The 23,877-nt window shown below is 40.1% G+C and overlaps 3 protein-coding genes across 4 annotated transcripts in view; 1 reads left to right on the top strand and 2 right to left on the bottom strand.

Annotated features, from left to right (window-relative positions):
* The window catches only part of zbtb20 (zinc finger and BTB domain containing 20), a 37,212-nt gene extending 35,596 nt beyond the window's left edge, over positions 1 to 1,616 (bottom strand). The window contains exon 1 of the mRNA XM_071364548.1: positions 1,421 to 1,616. The gene's annotated coding sequence lies outside the window, so the exon portion shown is untranslated. The remainder of the gene's footprint in view (positions 1 to 1,420) is intronic.
* Positions 1,617 to 3,632: 2,016 nt separating this feature from the next.
* LOC139552641 (uroplakin-1b-like) lies at positions 3,633 to 12,187 on the top strand. Of its 2 annotated transcripts, XM_071364546.1 has the most exons (11): positions 3,633 to 3,745; positions 5,102 to 5,239; positions 5,346 to 5,408; positions 5,928 to 7,624; positions 8,516 to 8,595; positions 8,899 to 9,099; positions 9,368 to 9,442; positions 9,833 to 9,967; positions 10,383 to 10,562; positions 11,025 to 11,108; positions 11,969 to 12,187. In XM_071364546.1, the coding sequence occupies exons 5-11, from the start codon at positions 8,524 to 8,526 to the stop codon at positions 12,017 to 12,019; spliced, it is 798 nt and encodes a 265-aa protein (XP_071220647.1). In that variant the 5' UTR covers positions 3,633 to 3,745; positions 5,102 to 5,239; positions 5,346 to 5,408; positions 5,928 to 7,624; positions 8,516 to 8,523; the 3' UTR covers positions 12,020 to 12,187. The 2 variants fall into 2 exon arrangements, with proteins under 2 accessions (XP_071220647.1, XP_071220648.1); XM_071364547.1 differs by lacking the exon at positions 9,368 to 9,442.
* Positions 12,174 to 23,861, bottom strand: LOC139552640 (rho GTPase-activating protein 31-like). The gene is made up of 12 exons (XM_071364545.1): positions 23,081 to 23,861; positions 19,236 to 19,338; positions 18,813 to 18,957; positions 18,564 to 18,646; positions 18,354 to 18,461; positions 18,023 to 18,165; positions 17,637 to 17,844; positions 17,156 to 17,280; positions 16,872 to 16,928; positions 15,995 to 16,711; positions 15,691 to 15,866; positions 12,174 to 15,579 (listed from the first exon to the last, which is right to left on the bottom strand). Exons 1-12 carry the CDS (start codon positions 23,178 to 23,180, stop codon positions 13,432 to 13,434), a joined length of 4,113 nt encoding a protein of 1,370 aa, XP_071220646.1. The 5' UTR covers positions 23,181 to 23,861; the 3' UTR covers positions 12,174 to 13,431.
* Positions 23,862 to 23,877: the final 16 nt, after the last annotated feature.

The following is a 23,877-nucleotide window of genomic DNA, read 5'->3' as shown; positions in this document are numbered from 1 at the left end:
CATGCCGCGCAGAGGCAACAGTCTCAACAACTTTGAGAGATGGACAGGATGTTTTGCCCAAGTGATCAACTGTCTAATCAACCGTCACTAAAATTGTTAAAACTAATAAAACTGTTTGTGTTTTCGGGGGTAGGCCCACATCTCAGTGGATAAGACAACCTCTTGATGAACAAATTCACTGTCTCAAGCACCCGTGTGCTGTCATTTATAATACAAATCGGACGGTCTCTCATCGGCCACATTTATGGGTGAAATGGTGAGAGGTAGATTATAAACTACTCATATATTATTTCTAGATTAAAATATTTTTAAAATGGTCCCTCTTCTAATTTCCTATACGGTCATGTGCGTTAATATAGCCTAGCTGGAATTGCGCAACACAGATCGTGACAATAAAAGAGGGCATTCATTTTGTAAAACATGGCACCAAAATCCAGAGCAGATGGACAATCTTTCTTTTATCGGTGAACTAAATCAGCACTGTCTTTTATACTTTTAGCGGGATATTGGCTCAAAATGTAGGCTACCTTTCTGAGTCAGGCAGATGTTAATGTATAATTTAATTTGACAAATGTCAGACACCATGCATCCTAATTTTAACTTCTGGTACAGCGTGTGCCAAAACATTGGTTGGAGGGTTTTATTGCAATTTTACTTCTATTTCGTGCCAACAAGTGTTGACTTGATAAAGGTTGGGCAAATGTGGGCATAGTCCGAGAAAATAGCTAACAGACTGAGTTACATGGTGGTTTTAAATTGCATGCCCGCTCCTTTTCATTCACAAATTAAATACCATTATAAATGTGTTTATTCCGCTTTTCTTACTACACCGCCTGCACTGGACTCCAGATGTTTCGAGCAAATTATCCTTATTTTGTCTCACTTGTCTCATCCATTTTTAACCATGGCGTCTCATTCATAATGACGTTTTCAAACAGACAGAAGTAGAACTGAGTCAACACAATTCATATCTCTGTCAAAAATCGGAAGGAGTAAAACTAAGGAAATAAGCATTGATGTTGAGAATAATGACAGATGACAACCTGGGACGTCATGACAGTGTGCAGCGCGTCTTTTTTGTCGGGTGCAATGTAAACGGACCAGGCTATTGTAAAACTAGACTGTCTGCAATCAATAAACCCCACAATAGCATATGTCATTCTGCATTTAAGTTCTAATTCAATGAGCCTCTGGAATTAAATAAAGTTTTTGATTCTGATGTATATTTTGGTGGGAAATCAAGAAATGGAGGCAATGGAACTCAGCGGAAAATGTTCCGTAGGCTATGTTCTAAGCTTCACTTACTATTAAGTTTTGTATATCTCATATATTGGGAATAACTGTCGTTTCTCTTCTTATAAATAGCCTAACATAGATACTATTAACACCCGCCCCTTCCCTCACTTTTCCTATTTCTTACCTGCTGTCCTAAGCTTGTTCTCCAGTGGCGACAGCGTTTCGCAGCTTCCCCGGTTTTTCCCCGGCAAGGCTTCGAGTTTTTTAATATTTTCCCTTACTTTGTTTCATTTCTCACTTCCATCTTCTTTCATCTCATCAATAAACACACGCTGCAGCCTACCTTCATAGAGGACCTAAACGAGTTTAAAATGTACCCACCCATTTTTTAACTATACGTTGAATATTTTGGACAGGCACGCCTTTTCACTTACGATTGGAACAGAGAGCCATCTCTTGAGCGGTGTAGGTTGGAAGATATATCGGTCAGCGTGGTTTTGCCCCAATCATTGAGTCGTATACCCTCTCTACGGAGCGCGGTGGGACGGTGAAACTGGCTCCATTGGGGCTCTGAAATAGTAAATGTTCCTCCTACGCAGACGGGGAAGTTGTTTGATCCAATATGGACAACCGAAGGCTGTAGTTTCTTAAATAAATTCTGCTCTCTGGGTCTTGAAATGCTCATCCATGCAGAATGTATGTCTTGTTCGCAGAATGTTCTCTAAGGAAATCATTGTTATAGAAGTCATCAAGTGTTCATTTCGTCTTACAAGCTTTTATCCGAAAATATAATGAAGCAGGCCTATATTGGAATTATGACTCTTGGTCTATAATTTAAACAGAAGCACTCTCTCAAGTCTCAATATTCCATCCTCGATCAAAAGGGCAGTCAATTGAGAATTATGTCGATCATGTGTCTGTACTTTGCATTGGACAATGCCGTTGTCAGTAACCGCTACCGATTGGTTTGCAGCTTTATATTGGATGACGTACCTGCCTATCATTTTTAGTACCAACAAGCTAGATTGCCTGCCGTGTCTTTTACTTTCTACGCATTTCTATTTTCTCATTTATTTATTTTTCAACGTCCCTAGCTGACCTCAAGCCAAGTGGGGGGGGGAAATGCTGACGGTTTAGCTGGCCAATCAGATTGAGTAAAGCAATATTAAAAAATGTTGTTCTCCAATGCGTTCACATATAGACAGACCTACAGTATGTTCTGACTGGCAAGAAATAAATAAATAGTGACCCCCCTTCCTCGTACCCCCTCCGTGTGCCCCCTCCTCGTCTAGACAGTGACAGGTGTGTGTGGTGTGTGTGCGCGCGCGCGCTTGTCTGATGTCTAGACTGGAATAATCAACCTTAAACTGAGCTGAAGTTAATGTTTATTGTATATTCTAAACGTGGGGTATTAGTTGCAGGCAACACGACGATGTTGAACGTATCTGCAAAATCCCAAGTATCACCTACGTTCTCATACGGAATGATGCTTATCAGCAGGTTATGTTTCATGAATAAAGCTATGTTGTAGGATAATTGGGCTACGTGTGTCATAGCATAATAATAATGCGCGTGCTTCGGCCTACTATATTAGATTATGAAAGACAACATGAAGAGAACCATTGAGCAAATGTAAAATGAAATAAGCGTATTTCCTTTTTCGCTTAGTACACCAAGACAAATCTCATAACTACAAACAATGTACAGTATAGCTGGGTGTTGCGTCAAACAAACGCCATTTCTCATGGCAGTAGCTAAATGTTCATCCCGATTTGTAGATTTCCGGATATTGTGAGACGTGTACTTTTAGTTGATTACGAGCGCCATCTGGCGTATATTTGTATGTACTTTTATTACGGGTTCAGGTTCAGGGGAGGACACTGTGTCACAGAGGCTGTTAACAGCTAGACTATTAACCTACATATAAAACAATATTCGGTTGTAGACATGACACCAACTGAATACAACGATCATTCTTTTGAACATTTCCTAACACTTTAAAATCAATTAGGCATAGCAGGCATATTTATGGATTAATCTGGTCTAAATAGTTTTTATGGATTCATCTGGTCTAAATCGTTTCTACAGATATTTATTATGTTAAACACAGCACCATTTATTGATGCAATGAACAAAATTATTTCAGCAATAAGTGTCATTTGTAGCTGTTCCATGAATGATTGATATAATAAAACATTTAATGTGGGCCTATTGTTCAACTGAAAATAACATATTGGGAGAATATTGCTAAGGTATCCCGTATCCAGCACTTCTCTACTACTAGGCAGACTGGTGTATTTTGCAATAGCTCAAATTCACAACTGGGCGCCTTTCTATACGGTTGAAAGCTGTATAAATGACTTCACAAAAGCTCTTGTTTACAGTTGCTGGGGCAACGTTTAACACCCGCCCCGGAGAGGTTCACATTCAGCCACCACTGCGCCTAAAGATCAGTGGCATTGACATTTTGTAGTAACTGAGGAAAAACAATAACTTGTCATACGAAAAGGTGGGTGTTTGTCAATTAATTTCAGTCATTTCGTTTTACTGTTCATAGAGTTATGTGCTGATATAGGGTAATGAGAGAAAACGCAATTAGAGACCTACGTTCTACTTTCTTCATTTCTCACAACCTGTCACTTTTTTATTTTATTTATTTTTATTTCACCTTTATTTAACCAGGTAGGCCAGTTGAGAACACGTTTTCATTTACAACTGTGACCTGGCCAAGATAAAGCAAAGCAGTGCGACACAAACAACAACACATAGTTACACATGGAATGAACAAACGTACAGTCAATAACACAATAGAAAAAAAGTCTATATACAGTGTGTGCAAATGGCGTGAGGAGGTAAGGCAATAAATAGGCCATAGTGGCGAATTAATTACAAATTAGCAGATGTGCAGATAATGATGTGCAAGTAGAAATACTGGTGTGCAAATGAGCAACAAGTAAATAAAAACAATATGGGGATGAGGTAGGTAGATTTGCTGGGCTATTTACAGATGGGCTGTGTACAGCTGCAGCGATCAGTTAGCTGTTCAGATAGCTGATGTTTAAAGTTAGTGAGGGAGATATAAGTCTCCAACTTCAGCGATTTTTGCAATTAGTTCCAGTCAATGGCAGCAGAGAACTGGAAGGAAAGGCGGCCAAAGGAGGTGTTGGCTTTGGGGATGACCAGTGAGATATACCTGCTGGAGCACGTGCTACGGGTGGGTGTTGTTATCGTGACCAGTGAGCTGAGATAAGGCGGGGCTTTACCTAGCAAAGACTTATAGATGACCTGGAGCCAGTGGGTCTGGCGACGAATATGTAGCGAGGGCCAGCCGACGAGAGCGTACAGGTCGCAGTGGTGGGTAGTGTATGGGGCTTTGGTGACAAAACGGATGGCACTGTGAGACTACATCCAGTTTACTGAGTAGAGTGTTGGAGGCTATTTTGTAAATTACATCGCCGAAGTCGAGGATCAGTACGATAGTCAGTTTTACGAGGGTATGTTTGGTGGCGTGTGTGAAGGAGGCTTTGTTGCGAAATAGGAAGCCGATTCTAGATTTAATTTTGGATTGGAGATGTTTAATATGAGTCTGGAAGAAGAGTTTACAGTCTAGCCAGACACCTAGATATTTGTAGTTGTCCACATATTCTAAGTCAGAAACGTCCAGAGTAGTGATGCTTGTCGGTGATGCTAGTAACCTGTCACTTTTAAAAACAGGTTATGGATCATTTGCCAGACCATTTCACTTTTTCATTCTTCAGAGGTGCCAATTTCATCACTGAAACTCCTCCTAGTCCTGTATACAGGTTTTTGGAGTGTCATATCATGCAGTATGGAAAAATGACAATGTAATAATTTCTCTGCTCAGATGGCAGACCCAGCAACAGACAAAGTGCTTATAACAGAGACTGCTGAACTGTCTTCACGTTCTGTGCCATCCTACTTTGACCCATATGAGAGCTCTGTAAAATACATGGAAAGTCATCAAATTCTTCAGATCTTTCAGGTGAGAAAAACACCTTACTTCTGAAGTGAAACAAAAGTTGGTGATCATGAAACATGGGCATACAGTGTTTCCAATCTAATCATCTTTTTGCGTGATCTTTCTACAGGAGATTGCTGAGAACCTGGTTTTTGACAGGCCAGACGATCCTCTTCAGTTCATGTTAGAACAGGTTAGATGACTCCTTTATGTTTTTAGATAAAGGCCTAGAGACCATACAGATATCATAACAAGGCCTATTACATGTTTTGCATGGCCTCTTGGCATCAAGGCAGTAATACAGGCAACCTGAACCCTTTTAAATCCTTTCATTGCTCTTTTTTTTACCCTGTGTGTATTGCCACATATAAACAGAGGGTGAGAGGTGGGTTGTTTAGCAGAGGTGGTGGGTTGTTGTTGGGTCCCTGTAATGTCACCATGAATCCCCCTCACTATGTAGCCTACATTATAAACTGGGTGGTTCGAGCCCTGAATGCTGATTGGCTGACAGCCGTGGTATATCAGACCATATACCACGGGTATGACAAAACATTTATTTTTACTGCTGTAATTACGTTGGTAACCAGTTTATAATAGCAATAAGGCACCTCGGGGGTTTGTGGTATATTGGCCATGTATCACACCCCCTCGTGCCTTATTGCCTAAGAATATAACTGCTCAGTAATGGAAAGTCACCCTTTTTCCTGCTCAGGTACAATTGAAGATTCGAAACAGAGAAGAATCCAACGGCAAACCAGAGAAAATAGAGTAGGCTAGCAGCCTGTTCTACCATGCACTGCAGAAGACAACTGCGTCATTCAATCATGAGTAAAACGTAATTCATTGCTCACAGTGTCGTCTGTATATCTCCTGGGGGACTCCAAATCACCAGCTAGCATAGGCCATTCACAGGAATACACATAGGCTATGTTACACTATAAACTGCTTCAGCAATCTATAGACCAAGTCTTAGTAAAATGGCAATGATTGTGAAGTAGGCTAGCTATCTTATAGTCCAAATTACAATTTAGCAAGACCAGACATACAATCAACCTTGTGATACAATTTTGATATCTCAAATGCAGAATAACTTCAATGCAACAGAAGTATACAAAACAAATATAATTTTTTTATTTAGTATCCTAGGCAGACTGTTCAATGCTCAGCCAGTCACCAAATAGGCTATTCAGATGAGCCACTACAATGAAGCAATCTGGGTTTAGACGTTTTCAAGACATTAAGTCAAAGTTTCATAAATTGTATGTTAGAGCTTATTAAAAAGCATTAACGACATGAATCAAATCAAAATGATTGATTCTCTTTTAATCTTTTTAGAATTATTTTTTGTCTCTATCTATCTCTATAATTTATTGCTATCATCTGGGCACCTAGCCTTTTCCCTCCCTCCCTTTCTAGCCTATTTAATCTCAGAAAATAACCTATATGCTTAATATTATAATTTTTCCCACTTTCTTCCTCCACTTTTTCATTTTAGAAAAACGTACTGTACTCTGCCTGTGAAGGAATGGCCACTACAGGCCCTTGTGCTATCTGTCTGCCACAGCTACACATCGACCTTGAAACTCCTGATGCGTTTCATTTCATTTGAGTAAGCCCCCGTGGCACCACAGTGTTGTAAATAATGAGACTCTGGGGAAACAATAATTCTTCAGAATTTGAATTCAAAGTAATTCTTCAGAATTTGAATTCTATTTTCTTTAAGCACATCACTGATAATAGATAGGACCATGGTAACTAGGTCTGTTAGCCAACATAGCAAGAGGACTGAAGAAAGTGCCATGTTATGTCACCATGGAGACAGACCTGTACCATGTGTAGTTCACATAGTGATAGATCAAGCGAAGCACGCTGTCTGATCTATGTTTTTCATGTTTCAAGATGATTCTCCAATCATTGTAAAGACTGCAAGCCATGGCAGATTGAGAAAACAGAAAAACATTATGCTATGGTTATAACGAGTGATCATCCATACTGTATGCAGTGGATCAACTTCAAAACCAAGAACATGGTCATACTTTCACATTTCAGAATAGGCCTAGGCATACTCAGTTGGCACTTGGCAGAACTGTTATAAGTGAGCAGCCTACATGAAATTTAGCAACAATGACAACACTTTTTGGACCAGTTTCCCAATTTGGTGGTCCATTACGTTTTGGTTTTGCGGAAATACAGTCATTAAAGTTGAGAATCAACTGTCTGTTTCAAGGTGGTATCTTGGGTCACTTTTGTTTGTAATGACTCAGGATTGTCTTGCTTTTACAATAAACACTCAAAACTAACCAAACAGGTTTCACAATCTCATGTTACTTCAATGAAAGACCAGTCGTGGGGAGCGTTCATTCTTTATTTGGTTGTGGATGTGTCTCACAGGTCACTCTGTTTACTGAGGTAAGCCTTTATCTGTGTTTGTTTTCACATTTACTACACATATGACACTTCAGTGATATTTAAAATAGCACCTTTTGTTTTCTAAGAGTGTATCTAGAACCAAAAAGGGTTCTTCGGCTGTCCCCATAGGTAGAACCCTTTTGGGTTCCATGTAGAACCTTTTCCATAGAGGTTCTCTTATGTGGACAGCTGCAGAACCCATTTGGAACCTTTTTTCTAAGTGTACCACAATAATGGGATAGTCATGAAGGTCAAGAGGTGTGTGAGTTGATCTAGATTGTACCTCAGTTTTGCCTGGGCTACTGGTGTTGCCAAATACATCTTACTGTAAACATAATAGTTTTTGCAACTTGCATGACAATTCTTGAGTTTCATTTAGTAGGGTCTCCACTTGTATTGTGGTTTGCAATGACAGGGCACGGATCAGTTCCCTACTAACACTGTTATTTACAGGATTATAGGGTTTTGTATGAAAATTTGTGATTTTGTCTGACTCTCTGATAGATCTAGTATTCAGTCTTTCTGAAAGAAGGTTGTAGACCGGTATTAATCATACTGGTCGGTTTTATAGTTCTATTTTCTTTATGAGATTCTGCTGTCACACAGATTCCTGTCTCCCTGAGAACAACAACACCTCTCAATCTGACACCATGTACATTTGATCCACACCTGTATTTACAGGCCACAGTGTCACCTGAATCATCATAACACATTGGGTTTTAAGTCCAGTCCGGTCTTGCACTTTTAGAATTTACTTGTTGTTCATTAATACATTTCTAGATGTAAAAATGTTTATGCCACTACCTTGACTATAGTGACTGGTTTAGTTCATAACCGTCTACGCACAAATGTTAAGCACTTCTACTCATTTATGCTTTACTTTTGATACAGAGAAGAACATGACACCTGATTTGGACACCAAGGACCGCTGCTTTAGGGCCTTGCTTATCTGGGGCAATTTGGTCATTGCAGTAAGTTTGACTAATATGAAATAGTGAGGGGCGGCAGGTAGCCTAGTGGTTGGGCCAGTAACCTAAAGGTTGCTGGATCAAATCCCCGAGCTGACAAGATAAAAATCTGTCGTTCTGCCCCTAGACAAGGCAGTTAACTCACTGTTCCCCGGTAGGCCGTCATTGTAAATAATTATTTGTTCTTAACTGACTTGCCTAGTTAAATAAAGGTTTATAAAAATAAAAAAATAAAAAAAGACTTTACCTCTGATATCATTTGTCTCAACAACTGACTAGGTATCCCCCTTCCCCTTCTGTTTTTAGTGCTGCGGGATTGCCTTGATGGCCATGTGTATCTTCTTCATATCGGATCGAGGCGGATTGTATGTTTTGGTGTATGCCACAGGAAATGACAGCATCTGGAGGGGAGCCTGGATAGGCGTTTTCACTGGGTTTGCCCTTTTCTGCACATCGATATTTGGAATGCATGCCATAGTTGTGTCCAAAAGAAATATCCTACTAGCTGTGAGTTGTTCTGCTATACCCCTGTCACATCTCCAACAATACTATTTTAAAAACATTCTATGCCTGTATACTTATGTTATTAAGTCGCTCTGGATAAGAGCGTCTGCTAAATGACTTAAATGTAAATGTAATGTAAATGTAAATGTTATTAAAGGAAATCTAATATTATCCTTTTGACTGAAAAACATAATTGGTTTGGCCTGCTGGAACATTTGGCCAGAAAACTCATGACTCAGACATGTTTTTGTTTTAACGGTCTTACCTGTAGTACATCCTCCTGATGGTGATCATATATGCATTTGAGGTGGCATCAGCTATTACTGCTGCAACACATAAAGACTGGGTAAATCATTAAGATTAATATATTGTTAAAATGGTCTTGGCATATTATATTTCAGATTTTGCTACACTCAATATTATGATAAAAAATGGAATTAGGGCTCCCGAGTGGCGCAGCAGTCTAAGGCACTGCAATGCAGTGCTAGAGGCGTCACTACAGACCCTGGTTCGATCCCGGGCTGTATCACAACCGGCCGTGATCGGGAATCCCATAGGGCGGCGCACAATTGGCCCAGCGTCGTCCGGGTTAGGGGAGGGTTTGGCCGGGGTAGGCCGTCATTGTAAATAAGATTTTGCACTTAACTGACTTGCCTAGTTAAATAAAGTTTAAATACATGTTTTAAATAAAACCAGTGTTTGGCTATCTTCTCAACATTTTGATGCATCTCCTCAGTTTGTCCCCAACCTCTTCCTGAAGCAAATGCTACAGAACTACAACAAACCACTACCAGATAATCTGCCCAGCACCCAGGACCAGATCTATGTAATCAACGGGATAACAGAAACATGGAACCGGTTCATGACTGAGGTAGCTAGGCCTACCTCACTGGTCACAGACATCAGTTCACTATTTAGTTTTGATTTGCATTTGGTTGAGTTGACAACTAACATGAATTCAATGTGAAATAAACAACAAATGTCACCATGTCATTGGATTTAGGTTAAAAGATGGGTGAGAAAAAGATTAAATGTCCTTACATTGATGACTTTTTGCAAATCCAATCAGTTTTCCATTTTGATTCAACATCAAATTTTGGGGTTGAAATGATGTGGAAACAACGTTGATTCAACCAGTTTTTGCCCAGTGGTACTGACTACTTTATTATGATTTATTATTTACTTACTGTTCTATACTACCACCGTTTGGTAATGTAAAATCGTTTATGGTCTTGAACTGTCCTATTAACTGACGCATTTTAGTAACCAGAGTGCTCCTCTTGCAGTCTAAGTGCTGTGGAGTGTACGGGCCAGAGGATTGGGTGAAGTATGAGTCCCACTTAAGGCAGCAGAACACAGATGCTGATAATCCTTGGCCCAGACAATGCTGTCAGCAGGACGCTACGGGAGCCATCAGCCATTTAGAGGCCTGCAAAATCGGGGTTAGCCCTTTCCTGCATGCACAGGTAATTCTCAAAGATGACTTTGTCAATGACCACACTGAAATGTTCACCATCCCCTCATTATTGAGTGCCCCACAAACCCCAAAAGACTGAGGGAGTGCAGCAAAAATGGTTTAGCAAAGGGTTCCCTAGCTAACAAGCTGGCTAGCAGTAAATAACGTTATCTAACGTTAGCTAGGATTGCTAGCGTGATAGATCATTTTATGTTCAAGCTACCATGAAAATACATATCTAATTGTTAATTGAAAAAATCATAAGTCATATTTTTTCTAAAGTGACTTACCGAGTTTTTATTGTGAATAGTTCTTCCATGAACGGACAATGAAGAACCATTTAATAACCTTTTTTTTTTTTTTTGCTTCGATCTGAATAAAGTGTGGTAAAATTATGGAGGTGCCTAGAGGGGTTATGCTACATTAAACAGTACAGTGCTCTAATATAAAATGTAATCTATCTTTCTTTTAGGGTTGTTATGATTACATTGCTGGTCCTTTGATCAGACACGGCTTTGGAGTCTCATGGTTTGGATTCGCCATATTGTGTTGGACAGTGAGTACAGACTTCCTTAACCATTTGTATGCAATATTATAGTATTCAAACAAATCTGCACTGCAGAAACAAATGTAGTTGCTCTAGCATTGAGACAATGTATGCATTATTCAAAATAAGTTTCGTTTCATCATGTAGGCCTAAATATTTTAAGATGGCATTACTTAAAATTCCCCTTAAAAAGGGCCAATCAGCAGTAGAAACAATATCAAAGCCTGTCCCCACTACTGTTTCGATAAAAACAGTGAAGGATAGGGCTGGAGAAATATAATCACTCTCAAATTCAGAAACAGAGCGATGGATGCAAGACCTGACCATCCATAACATAAAAACGAAAGTTCTAACCATGTTTTGAGGCTATACAGTGTTTGTTTACATTTACTTTGTTTACAAAAACTAGTCACTTTACCCCTACCTACAAGTACAAATTACCTCAACTAACCTGTACCCCCGCACATTGACTCGGTACCGGTGCCCCCTGTATATAGCCTCGTTGTTACTTTTTATAATTTTCTCTTTAGTTATTTGGTAAATATTTTCTTAACTCTTTCTTAAACTGCATTGTTGGTTAAGGGCTTGTAAGTAAGCATTTCACAGTAAGGTCTACACCTGTTGTATTCAGCGCATGTGACAAATAAAATTTGATTTGAGTTAAACAAGCTTATATTTTGGGTTCTGATGGAGTACAACAGTTAAACTAAGCTCATGAGTCATGAGAATCAGTGGGTACATATAGCGAATTTATAATCTCAAAAATGTATGTAGCAACTGCTGATTGCCCCTTTAAATGTGGTGGGAAAAAATAGGAAAAAAGCGACATGGAGAATTGGATCAATGGTTTTCTTTGTTTTTCCCTGCAGTTCTTTGTGATACTGGGAGTAATTTTCCACTACAATCAGTTGGATTTCTGAGGATGACCAACAAAGAAAGCTTCAAATAAACTTCAGTTCAGACCTACCAGTAAAGAAGTAATGCAAATATAACACTTTTTTGTTATGATCAACAAATAACCTTATTAAAATGTAATCAATTGTGTCTCTAATCAAAATTAAGAGAACCAATAAATGTACTAAATACAATTTTATTTTTCAAATTACCTTTCTCAAAAAAGTTTGGAAATTGTCCCATACAATAATCTGTACTCTTAATTTTTTGTTGCTATACCTAATACATTCAATTTTGTTCAATACAAAATTGTACAGGTTACAAGCGTAGTATTATGTCAACACAGCTGCAAACAACCAGAATCCCTGTTCTGATATCTTTTTAAGTCTTCACAACATTTAATGCATAGTGTTTGAGTCCTCTTTTTCACAATCTACACCATTATAAATGCCAGCACATCCATTTCCCTCAATTCCTTTTGATTATAACTCAAAACATTTCTCAGCAAAGCTTTGTTTTTAAGATAAAGTTATCACATCAGACACTTTACTTTAGGTATTTCTGTCATCTGTCCTCCTCATTCTAAAAGCACATCGGACTTTACCAAAACATTACAAACCAATAAAGAGAACACACTCTGTCCATCTTAAAAGTAACAACAAAAAAACAACTAAGAATTGGTCAAGTGTGTTAATGACCATCTATAGATTAATAACTGGATAAATAAATACTATTAGTGTCCATAATACAATTAAAAGTTTTCTGCAGTTCTCATTACATAGAATGTTGAAAAAACACTACCCTGATACTGTTAGGATAAAAGCTGATCACAGTGACAAGAGCTGGACGTCAGCGGGTTCATACTATATGAAGTCATTATTCAGTTCGCAACATATTTAAGACATAAGGTATAACTAATTACAAAGTAGCTAGCTAGTACTGAAGGTACAACTCTCTTTGCCAAAAGGCAATCTTGTGATTGCTAATGACGAGATGTAAACAAATAAACTACCGGTACATGGCTTTTCTGAAATACCAATGGCAATATGAGTTGATGTAACATTTTCCTCTCTTTGGCTGTCTATCCTTCATATGCACCTTACAAAATATGTCTAACATTTGATTAAAAAAAATATCATTTGAATATTGATAATTACTGCATATGATTTGGGCTGAAGGAAATACACACATCTTCACATACCACGAGTCCAGATTAGTGCAGGATAGAGAGGTGATTGGTAGAGCATTGGAAACAAAGAAACTGTTAATTTCCCCAAATAGTTTCATATCAAAAGGTAGATTTATAGACCTAATATTGCTCAAATCATTTACATAAGTCCAAGAACAGGGAGGATGAAAAGGAGGATAACCAGAGTAGTGTTGAGAAACATAGTCTGAGGGGCATGTAGCTACATGACTGGTTAAACTGTCCGGTGTCTCATTCAATCTGCCTGTGGTTTCTGCTGTCAAATATCATGGACCTCCTCTGTGGCTGATAAAAGCAGCTCGTCGAGGTCTCCAGTCTCTGTCCACTCTTGGGTATTGTCATTTTGTTCCGCAGGGTCACCCCCTCTGAGGTCCTGAGGTTCTCTGCCATCTCTTTGGAAAAGATATCAAGTGCTGATGTTTCAGTTGGACTTCTGATGGGCGAGAGGATGAGCTTGGCATCATCCCCCAGCGGTGGGTGATCCATGATGGGAAAGGGTGGACTGAACAAGATGAGGCTCTGTGGTCTCTGGCGGTTCCTAAAGGATGGCCTTTGTAGAACCGTAGACCTTTCTGGTCTTGGACAATCAGAAAAGGCCTCTGCATTGGATGAGCGTTTCCTTCTTAGCACCGGTGGGTCTGAAGTAGGTGTAGTTTTATTAGTCTCTGTAGATTTCTCTGCAATAGGCTGCCTTATCTGGGATTTCGGCACTGGCTCCTTATTCTCCAACTCCTCCTTTAGATCCCTCATAGAGGGAAGAAGAGGTACAGGATCTAGTTTATCTCCCCTGGTTTTTGTGAATTCTTTCTCTGGTCCCTTTCCTGCACCAGAGCCCTTGTCTTGCCTGGGATGAGGTATGTGGCTGTACTGCACCTTGGGGGGGATGACAGGCACGGCTTTAGCCTGACACGTTTTTACCATGAAGGCCGTCCTGACAGACGACACACTGACGGGGGCCGAGTTCCGGCGCACAGGGGCCTGTCGATGGCTCAGGAACAGCTCCAGTTCCTGGGACAGGCCGTTGGATTTGGTCTCAGACGGTGTCACTGCCCCTCTCTGAATGGAGGACAACTCAGCTGATTCAAGGTTTTGCTGATTGGAAATGTCTCTGATGCGTCGATGTCCTAAATCCAAATTGAGTGAGTAGGGCCTGTGTTTGGAAAAGCTGTTCTGCTCTATTTTTTCTGAATGAGATGCTTCATAAGACGTCTGTCTGTGAAACCTCTGGGAGGAGGAGGTGTTTTTCTGTTTGGCTGTGCAGCTGTTTCCTCTTTGTGTTCTCGTTGCATCATCACCGACCAGGGTGGTTTTGGAGGGTAAGGGAAGTAGATGTGTGATTTTGGTCTCTGTTTTGCGGCTGCATGCCTGAGACCTATTTCCTGGGAACACTTCTATGCTCTTAAAAGGACATGATCCATTTGTTGATTTGTCATCTCTAGATAGAGGAGGAACGTTTAGTTCTTTGGAGCTCAAACCTTCTATTGCAGAACAAGACGATGACACATCTAGTTTTCCAAACAAATCCTTAAGTGTGGGTGAATGGAGAGGACTGGTTACCCACTGTTTGGTGGAGCGGAAGACCTCCTCCCAAGGTTCCTCCTCCAAGTCCTCCAACTCGGAGTGTCCTCCACATCCATCCTCATCGTCTTGGTGTGGTAGCCCCAAGGTGTGGTGGGGTCTTTCTTCCAAACATATTGAAAGCCTCTCAATGCCTCCCATGACAACTGACAAAGCATTCTTTCCATTGTCATGGGAAACCCCTTTGACCCCATCTTGACTTATACTTTTCCCTGATGGCTCTTTTCCTTTCTCTGCTACAGACGTGCCTATGTCTGTTACGACATCCCCTGGCTGCAAACTTTTTGTGACCTGGCTTTGTTGAGTAGAATGTAAACTTGGCTCTGCGAGGTGAGTAACCACAGGCCGTGGCTTGACGAAAGTGGGTTTATCGGTCTCTGGGAGCTTAGATTTTGAGGAAGTGTGTAGTTTGTTTTTTGTTTTATCTGTTGAATCAGCAGCGTGTAGAGGTGTATTTTTCATATCTGTGCCGACCATGAAATGTAACATTTTGTCATTTGGAAATTGTGTGTCTGAGGAGTGCTTTCTTGCTGAATGTGCTACAGTGTCAGCACCGTGATAGGTCAGTGCAGGCCTGGTGGGCATCAAAGACTGTCCCTTATATAATGAGTGAGTTGGAAGGCTGCTTCTTCTTTTTGCTGGAGCATCTGGCATTGCCTTAACATCCTCACAAGTTTTCTTAGTGGAACAGAAAACAGGCATAAACTCCTCGTCCATAATGTCAATCTCAGGCTCAGTAATTTTCAGCTCAAGATGGAGGTCAGACCACAGCTCTTCCTTGATAGGTAAAGATCCCATATCCTGCAAAACATGAATTACAAATGCTTATTAAAGCGACAGTCATTGTCATTGTGTTATTCTTTGTATATTATCTGTGATGAAGCACAGTGTTAAACTGGAGATTAAACATACCAGTTGTGTCAGTTCTTTTGGCTCATACTGTGGTGCTGGCGGGTTGTCCAGTTGTTTCCCAGGAAATTGCTGTCTCTCTTGATCTTCCTCTCTTGTGGTGGGAGTGGAAGACTGACTCAGGTCAGATACTTCCACCTTCCCTTGAACATCGTTCACCTCTCCTTCACTTCTTGAAACTAATAAAATAAATAGATATGTAATTATTTTATTAATAGACAATATTACCATGGATGATGAGGAAGGTTTTTAATCTGAGCGCACACACACAGGCTTTTTTCTATGTAAACAGGTGAACATGACCTACCTTCTGTCACCCTTTTGAAACCTGCCTCCTCTCTGCTCCTCTCCTCTGCTGGTCTCTCCTCCTTTTCCACTGGGGTTGAGCTGCTGTTACTGTAGATAATGCTCTCACTCACAACACTGCTCTCTCCAAGGGGGTGCTCTCTGTAATTTAAGCTACCACTACTGTCACTCTGTTCTGACTGGGAGGTCTCTCTGCTTGGTTTCAGAGCAGCTGCAGCAGGCCTCTCCTTCCCTGTTGCCCTGCAGGGGGTGCTGTTGGAGCTGATGACTGCAGACACCCTCAGGGGCACAGACACAGCAAAGGGCTCTGATATGTTGAGAGCCTTGCGCTGATGCCTGGGGGAGGACTCTGGAAAGAGACTTCCAGGGAAGGAGGGCCTGGATGCACCGCTGTGGGTGGAGCCAGAACACAGCATCCTCCTGTTTTTAGGGGAGCTGGGCTGGCAGCTGCTGAGGTCATCATCGCCTTTGAAAACCTTCAGTTGTTCGGGTAGAGCCTTCTGCTGTGGTGGTGAGACGCTTGGAGAGCCCCTTCTCTTCATGTTAGGGCTGCTGCCGCCTGTGGCCTCGCTCAATCTCTTCATCTCAAACTCCCGCCTCTGGTCCTGTTCACTGACATCATGGAGCGTGTCAGATTCAAGTGTTCTGGATTTTATACCGGGCGCAAAGAAACCGTTGGCCCCGCCTGCTGAGCTGAAATTTCCTGCCTTGTCATCATCTGTGTTGGAAATCAAATGAGAAGCAAATTGTTAGATACACATCGTCTCAGCCTTATTTACAAAGCAAATTAAGATTTGTATATAGGAGAGAGAACTGCTGTGAGTAGATTTAACGATGACACAAGTGTTTTGTATACAATGTAGTGCATTCAGCCCCACCTGTCTGCAGAGAGCACAAAGAGTCCATGCTTCTCGCTGGTCGGATAGCTGCCTTTTCTGTGAACGAACAATGTAGTCATATTATTTTATTCTGTATCATAAACTCAATTTTTTCAAGTAGCATGTTTATTTGTGTGATATTAATTTTCATTTGATCATTCAATTTATCATGGGAAACATAGTAAGATAGTACACATTCTATTGCAACCTTGATATATCATTTAGCCTTAGCAGTGAAAAGGGGTTCACTATATTGGTTGATAAGCGTATTCATCATGCTTTACCTGTGATGTTCTGTGCTTTCATGAACACGCTCCCATTCCGGCTCAGTCTTCCCTTAGAGTCCGTCACAGACTTGCCCAGGTTGAAGATGAACTTCCACTTCTTCGATTTCCCAGAAACCTTTCCTCTGACAGACAGGGAGATGATGAAGTACGTTAAACAACATGGCTTGTTCGGATGTTATTTGTTGAAGTTCAATGTGTGCATTGAAAAGCAAAAGCAAAATGTACAACAAAACAATACAAATTAACATACATATTGCTAAAACAGTACAATCAACCTAGACTTATTTGAAGGGTATTTTACTGTGTACTCTGTTTCGGGGTTATTGTTAGATTGTATACTATGTTTGAGCAGGTGTTTTTTGATTCATGTTTTCACTGCCAAATGTATCCAGGTGCCTGGCAGCCCAGAGGATGTGTATTAAGCATGTTTGTTAAGTATACTAAATAAATCAGTCAGTTGAATTCTCATCCATCTCACTTGGTATCCGATATGTCTATGACGGTATGGTACAGCGTGGCAGTGCTGGTGTCAGGTAGACTGTTCTCCCGTTGACGCTCTTTCCGTGCTGGGTGGTTAGGGCTCAGGGAGCGGGCCTGGGCCTCCTCTAGGCTCATCAGCTTCATTGGCCCACCTTGGCCACTGATAGGAAGAGTGGCATACTTCTCCCCACACATCAAACTGGGTCCTGTAGCAAAACAATGTCTTTCAAAAAAAATCCTTTTGGCATAAGGTAGAAAGGAGGACAGTAAATACAATGTGTTTTCCAATGGCAACATAAAATTAGGATAAGAGGGCAACAAGCAAGAGGGCAACATTCAGGAAATCTATAAATTTCACACAATCAACACTTTCAAACAACGTACCTTCTTTAGTTTTTATTGGTGCAGCTGCATGGTTGAAGATCTGCTCAGTGTGATTTAAAATGAACTCAACCACAGTCTGCTGAACCCGCACCTCCTGGAAAGCCATGTCCCCATTGCAGGATGCAATTTCAATATCTTTCGAGCTACAAAACACATAGCCAAACGAGAAAGTAGAAATGCTTTCAGTCACAACCAAGGAGGTATTTTACCTTAAATATCAGCTGGAGTATAACTCAAACAAAATGGAAGAACATAATATAGTTATATAAGTGTTTTAGTATGTTCTTGGATAAGATGATATTGGTTTGTGTACAATTAGTGTAGAGCTCACCGCAATAGGTTTGGAGCCCATACCAAGGCCAGGTTGCGGGTGTGCATGTTAGTCTGGGGACTTAAGGTGGCCAGGTGGGCCAAATGCTTGGTAAGATATTCCAGAGTCCTGAAGAGAGAGGACAAACACAATTTGTTTAGCTTTTTAACCACATATAAAGATTGGAAAGGTACATCACAGAGGCAGCAAAAGGGCTGAAGTGAGTTTTACCTAAAGTGGGGGAGTGGTAGCTCTTTAATGACGTCCTGGATATGTTGTAGCCTTTCATGATCTTCCTGGACTGAGACGGCGTCCTACACAGTAAAAGTCAAGTATTATCAATGTCGCATGTCATTCTTTCTTTGAATGTGACTCACTATTAAAGGACTCATTCCTAATATAAATCAAAGAGACATTCTGGTTAACAAAGTGGGTGCATTACAGACAGGTAGAGACCCTACCTCTTTGAACAGTACTCACAGTGAATTTCTTGTAAAGCTCATAAGTGAGCAGGGGATTGGGTAGCTCCCTGAAGTACAGCTTGCACAAGGAGCCCACACAGTGGATGTCCTGGAGGTACACCTCCTTTGTGAGGTCAGGGCACAACTCAGAGCAAAATTCCTGTCTGTAAGTAAGCACACAAACACATGGGTATCAATACAGCTGGAGACGCATGACGCTTCCACACTCCTCTAGTAATGTATATGTATGTTTTGTAAGATTGAAATGTAGAAACGTGTGTTTATATTGGATAGACAAAAGTTGTCCAACATGGTATGTTCACAATGGCCTAAATCTATAAACTTACTGTTCAAACATGCTAAGTATAGAGCACCAAACACCAACTGTGACTTCCTTGTTCTAATACTTTTGGAAGGCATTTTATGTGGCTAAAATAGTTACCTTAGTCGCTGGATATTTGAGGTGACTCCCGAGAGCCTGTATATTCCATCCACAACACCATGTTTCTCAATGAACTCTGCACATGTCCTTAAAACTTGAGGAACTGAAAAAAAATATAGAAAAAAATATTGTTTTAACCATACATTCGACATCAAAAGACACACATACATAGCAAACCAAATTTAAAAAATTGGAGGGTCCAGTCTGGCAACATACAGATTTTGAGAGGTGAAGGTCAACATATAACACTGTCGTCACTATGATTTTGTTTACTAAGTTATGTGAATAAGCTATGATTTATGAGAGAAATCGTAATATAGGTTTTCTGTAATAGGCAACTTTTTCAGTCTAGGGAGGTGAATGGAAAACGTGGCAACTTGGGTTTTAGCAGTTAGGAAAATTCTGGCATTCCATTTCAACTGCTGACATGAAGCAGAAAGAGGAGTGCCTCTATGAACTAGACAGGGTCAGTTTAAAGGTCCAATGCAGCCATTTTATTTCGATATCAGATCATTTCTGGGTAATGATTAAGTACCTTATTGTGATTGTTTTCAATTAAAATGGTCAACAAGAAACAAAAATAGCTTTTTGGCTAGGACTGTCTGGGAGTGGTTTGAGTGTGGAGGGGAAAACAGAAAACTTGCTGTTATTGGCAGAGAGGTTTGGAACTCTTATTGGTCTATTAACTAATTTACCGACTGATGAGACCAAAACGCCATCCCACCAAAACAGGCAAAAATTTCAGGCTGTATTTTCAAAAAGCTCTTACACTAAAAGGGCATAATCAATCATTTTCAGAATTTCACAGTATTATTCCAGCCTCGTCGTGTGAAAAAACAAATAAACCACACAAAAATCATGTTTTTTGACTGCACTGGGCCTTTAATACTGTGTGTGCTATAAACAGAATCTGGATCTTTGGCTCATTCTTTGAGTCAACCCTTTTTTTCCATGGCAGAGAAGGATAGAGAAGGGCAGTTTGGGAGAAACCGAATGCCATTAGTATAAATTGTATCAGTACTTATTTATTCTAAACATACTTTAGACAGTAGCTCTGCTTTTTATTCCATAAGGTTGTTGATTGTGAAGAAGGTGTAATTTCTCAGGAAGTAAAACATGGTTTGTTTGTTTCAGAGGAAGGTGGACACACCCAATCCTTGCAGCTGGTATTACTTGTGACACTTCCTCTAATAGAAAATGGCCTTTCAAAATGTTACCACCCAATTCTCTATTGCTTTCGAAACTTTATTCCCTAGTGGGGTATCTCTTTTCTTAAAATATGTTATCTACAATTCTGTATTCAAGAGGAACGTAGGGTCGCTTTCTACCATAATATATTTTTGGAAATCAAGGAACACCTTTATAATACATTTAAACTGAAAATAAAAAATGAATAGCTACTCTTTTGCACAGTATAGCATAGACTACAGCAGTTAATATGTTAGTCTACCTCCTTGCTATACTGAAAGAAAAACAAACGGATATAGCTAACTTCGTTTTGCCAAGATGATTCCACTCTAGACTGAAATCGGCAAACCATTATATTCAACAACCTGAGAAGAGAAGTGTAGCTGTACAGTGCACAATGTTCCTGTAAGCTCCCCTTTTCCACAAGTAAAGCATGAGACACATAGCTCAACTTCCCACTTTGCTACCAGGCATTTCCATTTTTTAATTTTACCTTTATTTAACTAAGCAAGTCAGTTAAGAACAAATTCTTATTTTGAATGACGGTCTAGGAACAGTGGGTTAACTGCCTTGTTTAGGGGCAGAACAACAGATTTTTTACCTTGTCAGCTCAGGGATTCAATCTTGCAACCTTTCGGTTACTAGTCCAACGCTCTAACCATGAGGCTACCTGCCGCCCCACGATGAGGCCCTTCCCAGAACTCTTTACAATGGGATGAGGAACCATCTAGCCAGTGGCGTGGCCCAGTGACAGTGGATTGTTTAACATTTTAGCCACACAATGACAAGCGTGGATGTCTTGTCCCCAGAGAATGCAGAGCTATTGTACATAAGCTATACAATACCTTATAGTGGAACAGTGGCATAAATCAATGTCTAAGCTTAAACATTGTTTCCCTTACTTTGACTCTTAACATATCTCATGAACAACACAACCTGAACAATAAAATCAGTAAGCACATAGACATGAGGATGTCGCTGATATGCAGCTGAACATTAGCCAAGCAAAACGAAAACAATTCATTCCATCTTCGGAGCTTTGAAACAATCTGCCCAGAGGTTCCCATGGGCTGTATGAATGAAAGTCTGTTCTCCCACATCTGAACAGACACTCACAGTGACATGCCTGTGGTCAGAATGGTAGCTGCCTGGTCCGAATGGGATTTGATTCACCATTACTTTTGAGTATTTGCTCAGAACGAAACTCCTGCTTGCCTGGAAATCTTCTAGTGGATTCAAAAGGAATCTAAGAATACGGCTTATTGAATAAGATGCTGTTGATTGTTAGATTGGATAACATCCTCGTAGGTAAATTGTCTGTGTAAATGAAGTCATTATAAACATTCTTTCTCTTCCCTGTCTAGGGTCAGACAGAGTTAGTGACAGTCAACAACAGCTGATATCGCAGTGTCATGTCAACAAAAGCAGATATCACAAGCCACTTGTAATTGACAAATAAAAACTAAAAGTATCATCATATTAGCCATATACAGTAAATTATAGTCCCTTCTCCCCCTGTAACAGAAACATGTGTCTTGTGTAAAGAGGATCTACTTTATCAAATCTGTTTAGCTGTTAAATCGGTTCAATCTGTTCAAAGTAAAAGGTTTCCAAGTCACATCGCATAACCTCACTTCATGTAACTATTTTTACCTCCATTCAAATACTATCTGGGTAAACACACCCATCCTCAAATTGTTGTCTGAATTATGATCTGTCGGCTGCTACTGCCCCCTGTGAACAGTGTTGCCCACCCAGAATCCTCACACAGAGACAGAGGGAGAGAGAAAGAGAGCAAGACGCAGGCCTCTTGGTGAGAAGTTGACAAAAACACCAGGAGCCACACCCTAAGTCACAAATCCCCTCTGTTATTGCGTAAAGGACTTCATGAAATGTAAAACATATGTCCATTGATGTCCAAATTGCAACATACATCTGCATCACACACCTGAATAAACTAAATAATGTACTGTCTAACTGTTACTTATGTAAACAGCAGGGATCTTTCCTAACCAATTTCACACTAAGTTTACCAAATCAGAGGTTTAACATATTCTTTGCCCGAAAACATAGGTGTTGAATAAGGCTCAATCTAATTAAGAATTCTCCTAAAACCTTAGAGGTGTTCCATACAGAACATGTATTGATAATTCAACTGCACCATTACATATCCTGTATCGAACAGTCATCGAGAATTCGCTGTGAGTTTAGGAAAAGCTGTTCTCAGACCAAAGCACCAACATTGTAATAGCTCAATAAAAATAAAAATGTCTAGACCAAGTTGTTAAATTGTTAAATGTTTGGTCTGAGAACACCTTTTCTCAATGTAGGTGGATTTGGAAAAGTGTTTTCTAAATCATTCTGTATTATTATTTTGTCATTATAACTATTATTATTTGTTGTTTATTCAGGTTATTACTATGTCTAATAAATCCGAAAACATGAAATATGACAATGCCCTCAATAAATCCAGTACACATTAAATAACGACTATATATGGACCAATAATTGGGCTCTGTTGCTGTAACAATTTGTTTGCATTCTGAATTCATGAGGTCATTATTATGGGACATGATGAAATCTGCTGAAATCTGCTAGAAAAGGGAAGCAGCAGGAAAGGGAAGCAACATAATAAACATTGAAAGAAACTAGTTTACCGTCTTTTCCTGAATTCTGTAGATGTTCTGTCAAGTCACAGTCAAATGCATTCTCACTTCCTTTCTTTTTGGACCTCTGCTTGGCTCCTTTATTCTTCATCTGGATCCAGTTATTAGTCCAGGAGTTCAGAACAAACAAATCCTCAAATATACAACCATTGATCCAACAGACCCTGGGAAAGGCAAAAATTGTAGCCCAAAAGTAAAAACCATACAAACCGCCCAAAAAGGATTCATCCACTCACATCTTGACCAACGACACTAACAGTTTGGGAGACTGAAAAGTCCATGTGAGAAGAATAATGTTGACGTCACTTTTCCTTTAAGCTTTTTAGTGCTTTATACATTTCCAATCAATCTATCAAAAATATAAGGGAAAAACCATAGTCAGTTATAATTGTGAAATATCTGGAAATGTGGTTTGGGAATGGCAGTCCTCTGAAGTGATTTATCCCAGAAGGATTTGCAGAAACAGCATCAGAATTAGTTTGTTTCCTGTTGTAGTTTTTTTTACTCAGTCTGCCTCTGTCTTTTTTCGCTCCTCTTTTCCTCCCGCCCAGACAATCTCCCTTTTCTTTGGCTCCCCTGTATCTGTGGAGATGTACCCAGTGAGGCGCAGGAATATTGTTTCTGTGTTTGTTTCTTTATCCTTCTTGCGTCCAGTTTTCAATTTATCCATGTTTCGAAGGTCATGGTAGTTGTGGCACTGGAGTGGCATGGAGGTTTGAAATTTCAAGACTGTGAGAAGGGGAGGGAAGTGAAGTCAGGGGAGGGGAATAGCTGACTGCTGTTTCTCT

The sequence above is a fragment of the Salvelinus alpinus genome, chromosome 24, assembly GCF_045679555.1.
Source record: "Salvelinus alpinus chromosome 24, SLU_Salpinus.1, whole genome shotgun sequence".
NCBI lineage: Eukaryota > Metazoa > Chordata > Actinopteri > Salmoniformes > Salmonidae > Salvelinus > Salvelinus alpinus.
The sequence above is the reverse complement of the archived record's forward strand: the minus strand, read 5'-3'. Positions and strand labels throughout refer to the sequence as shown.

Coding starts and splice junctions, on each gene's coding strand:
- LOC139552641 (XM_071364546.1), top strand. CDS start 8,524: ATGACACCTGATTTGGACACCAAGGACCGCTGCTTTAGGGCCTTGCTT. Junction 9,100..9,367: donor AAAGAAATATCCTACTAGCT/GTGAGTTGTTCT, acceptor TCTTACCTGTAG/TACATCCTCCTGATGGTGAT. Junction 10,563..11,024: donor GCCCTTTCCTGCATGCACAG/GTAATTCTCAAA, acceptor TCTTTCTTTTAG/GGTTGTTATGATTACATTGC.
- LOC139552640 (XM_071364545.1), bottom strand. CDS start 23,180: ATGAAGAATAAAGGAGCCAAGCAGAGGTCCAAAAAGAAAGGAAGTGAG. Junction 18,958..19,235: donor TCAAATATCCAGCGACTAAG/GTAACTATTTTA, acceptor GCTTACTTACAG/ACAGGAATTTTGCTCTGAGT. Junction 17,845..18,022: donor ACCAATAAAAACTAAAGAAG/GTACGTTGTTTG, acceptor GTTTTGCTACAG/GACCCAGTTTGATGTGTGGG.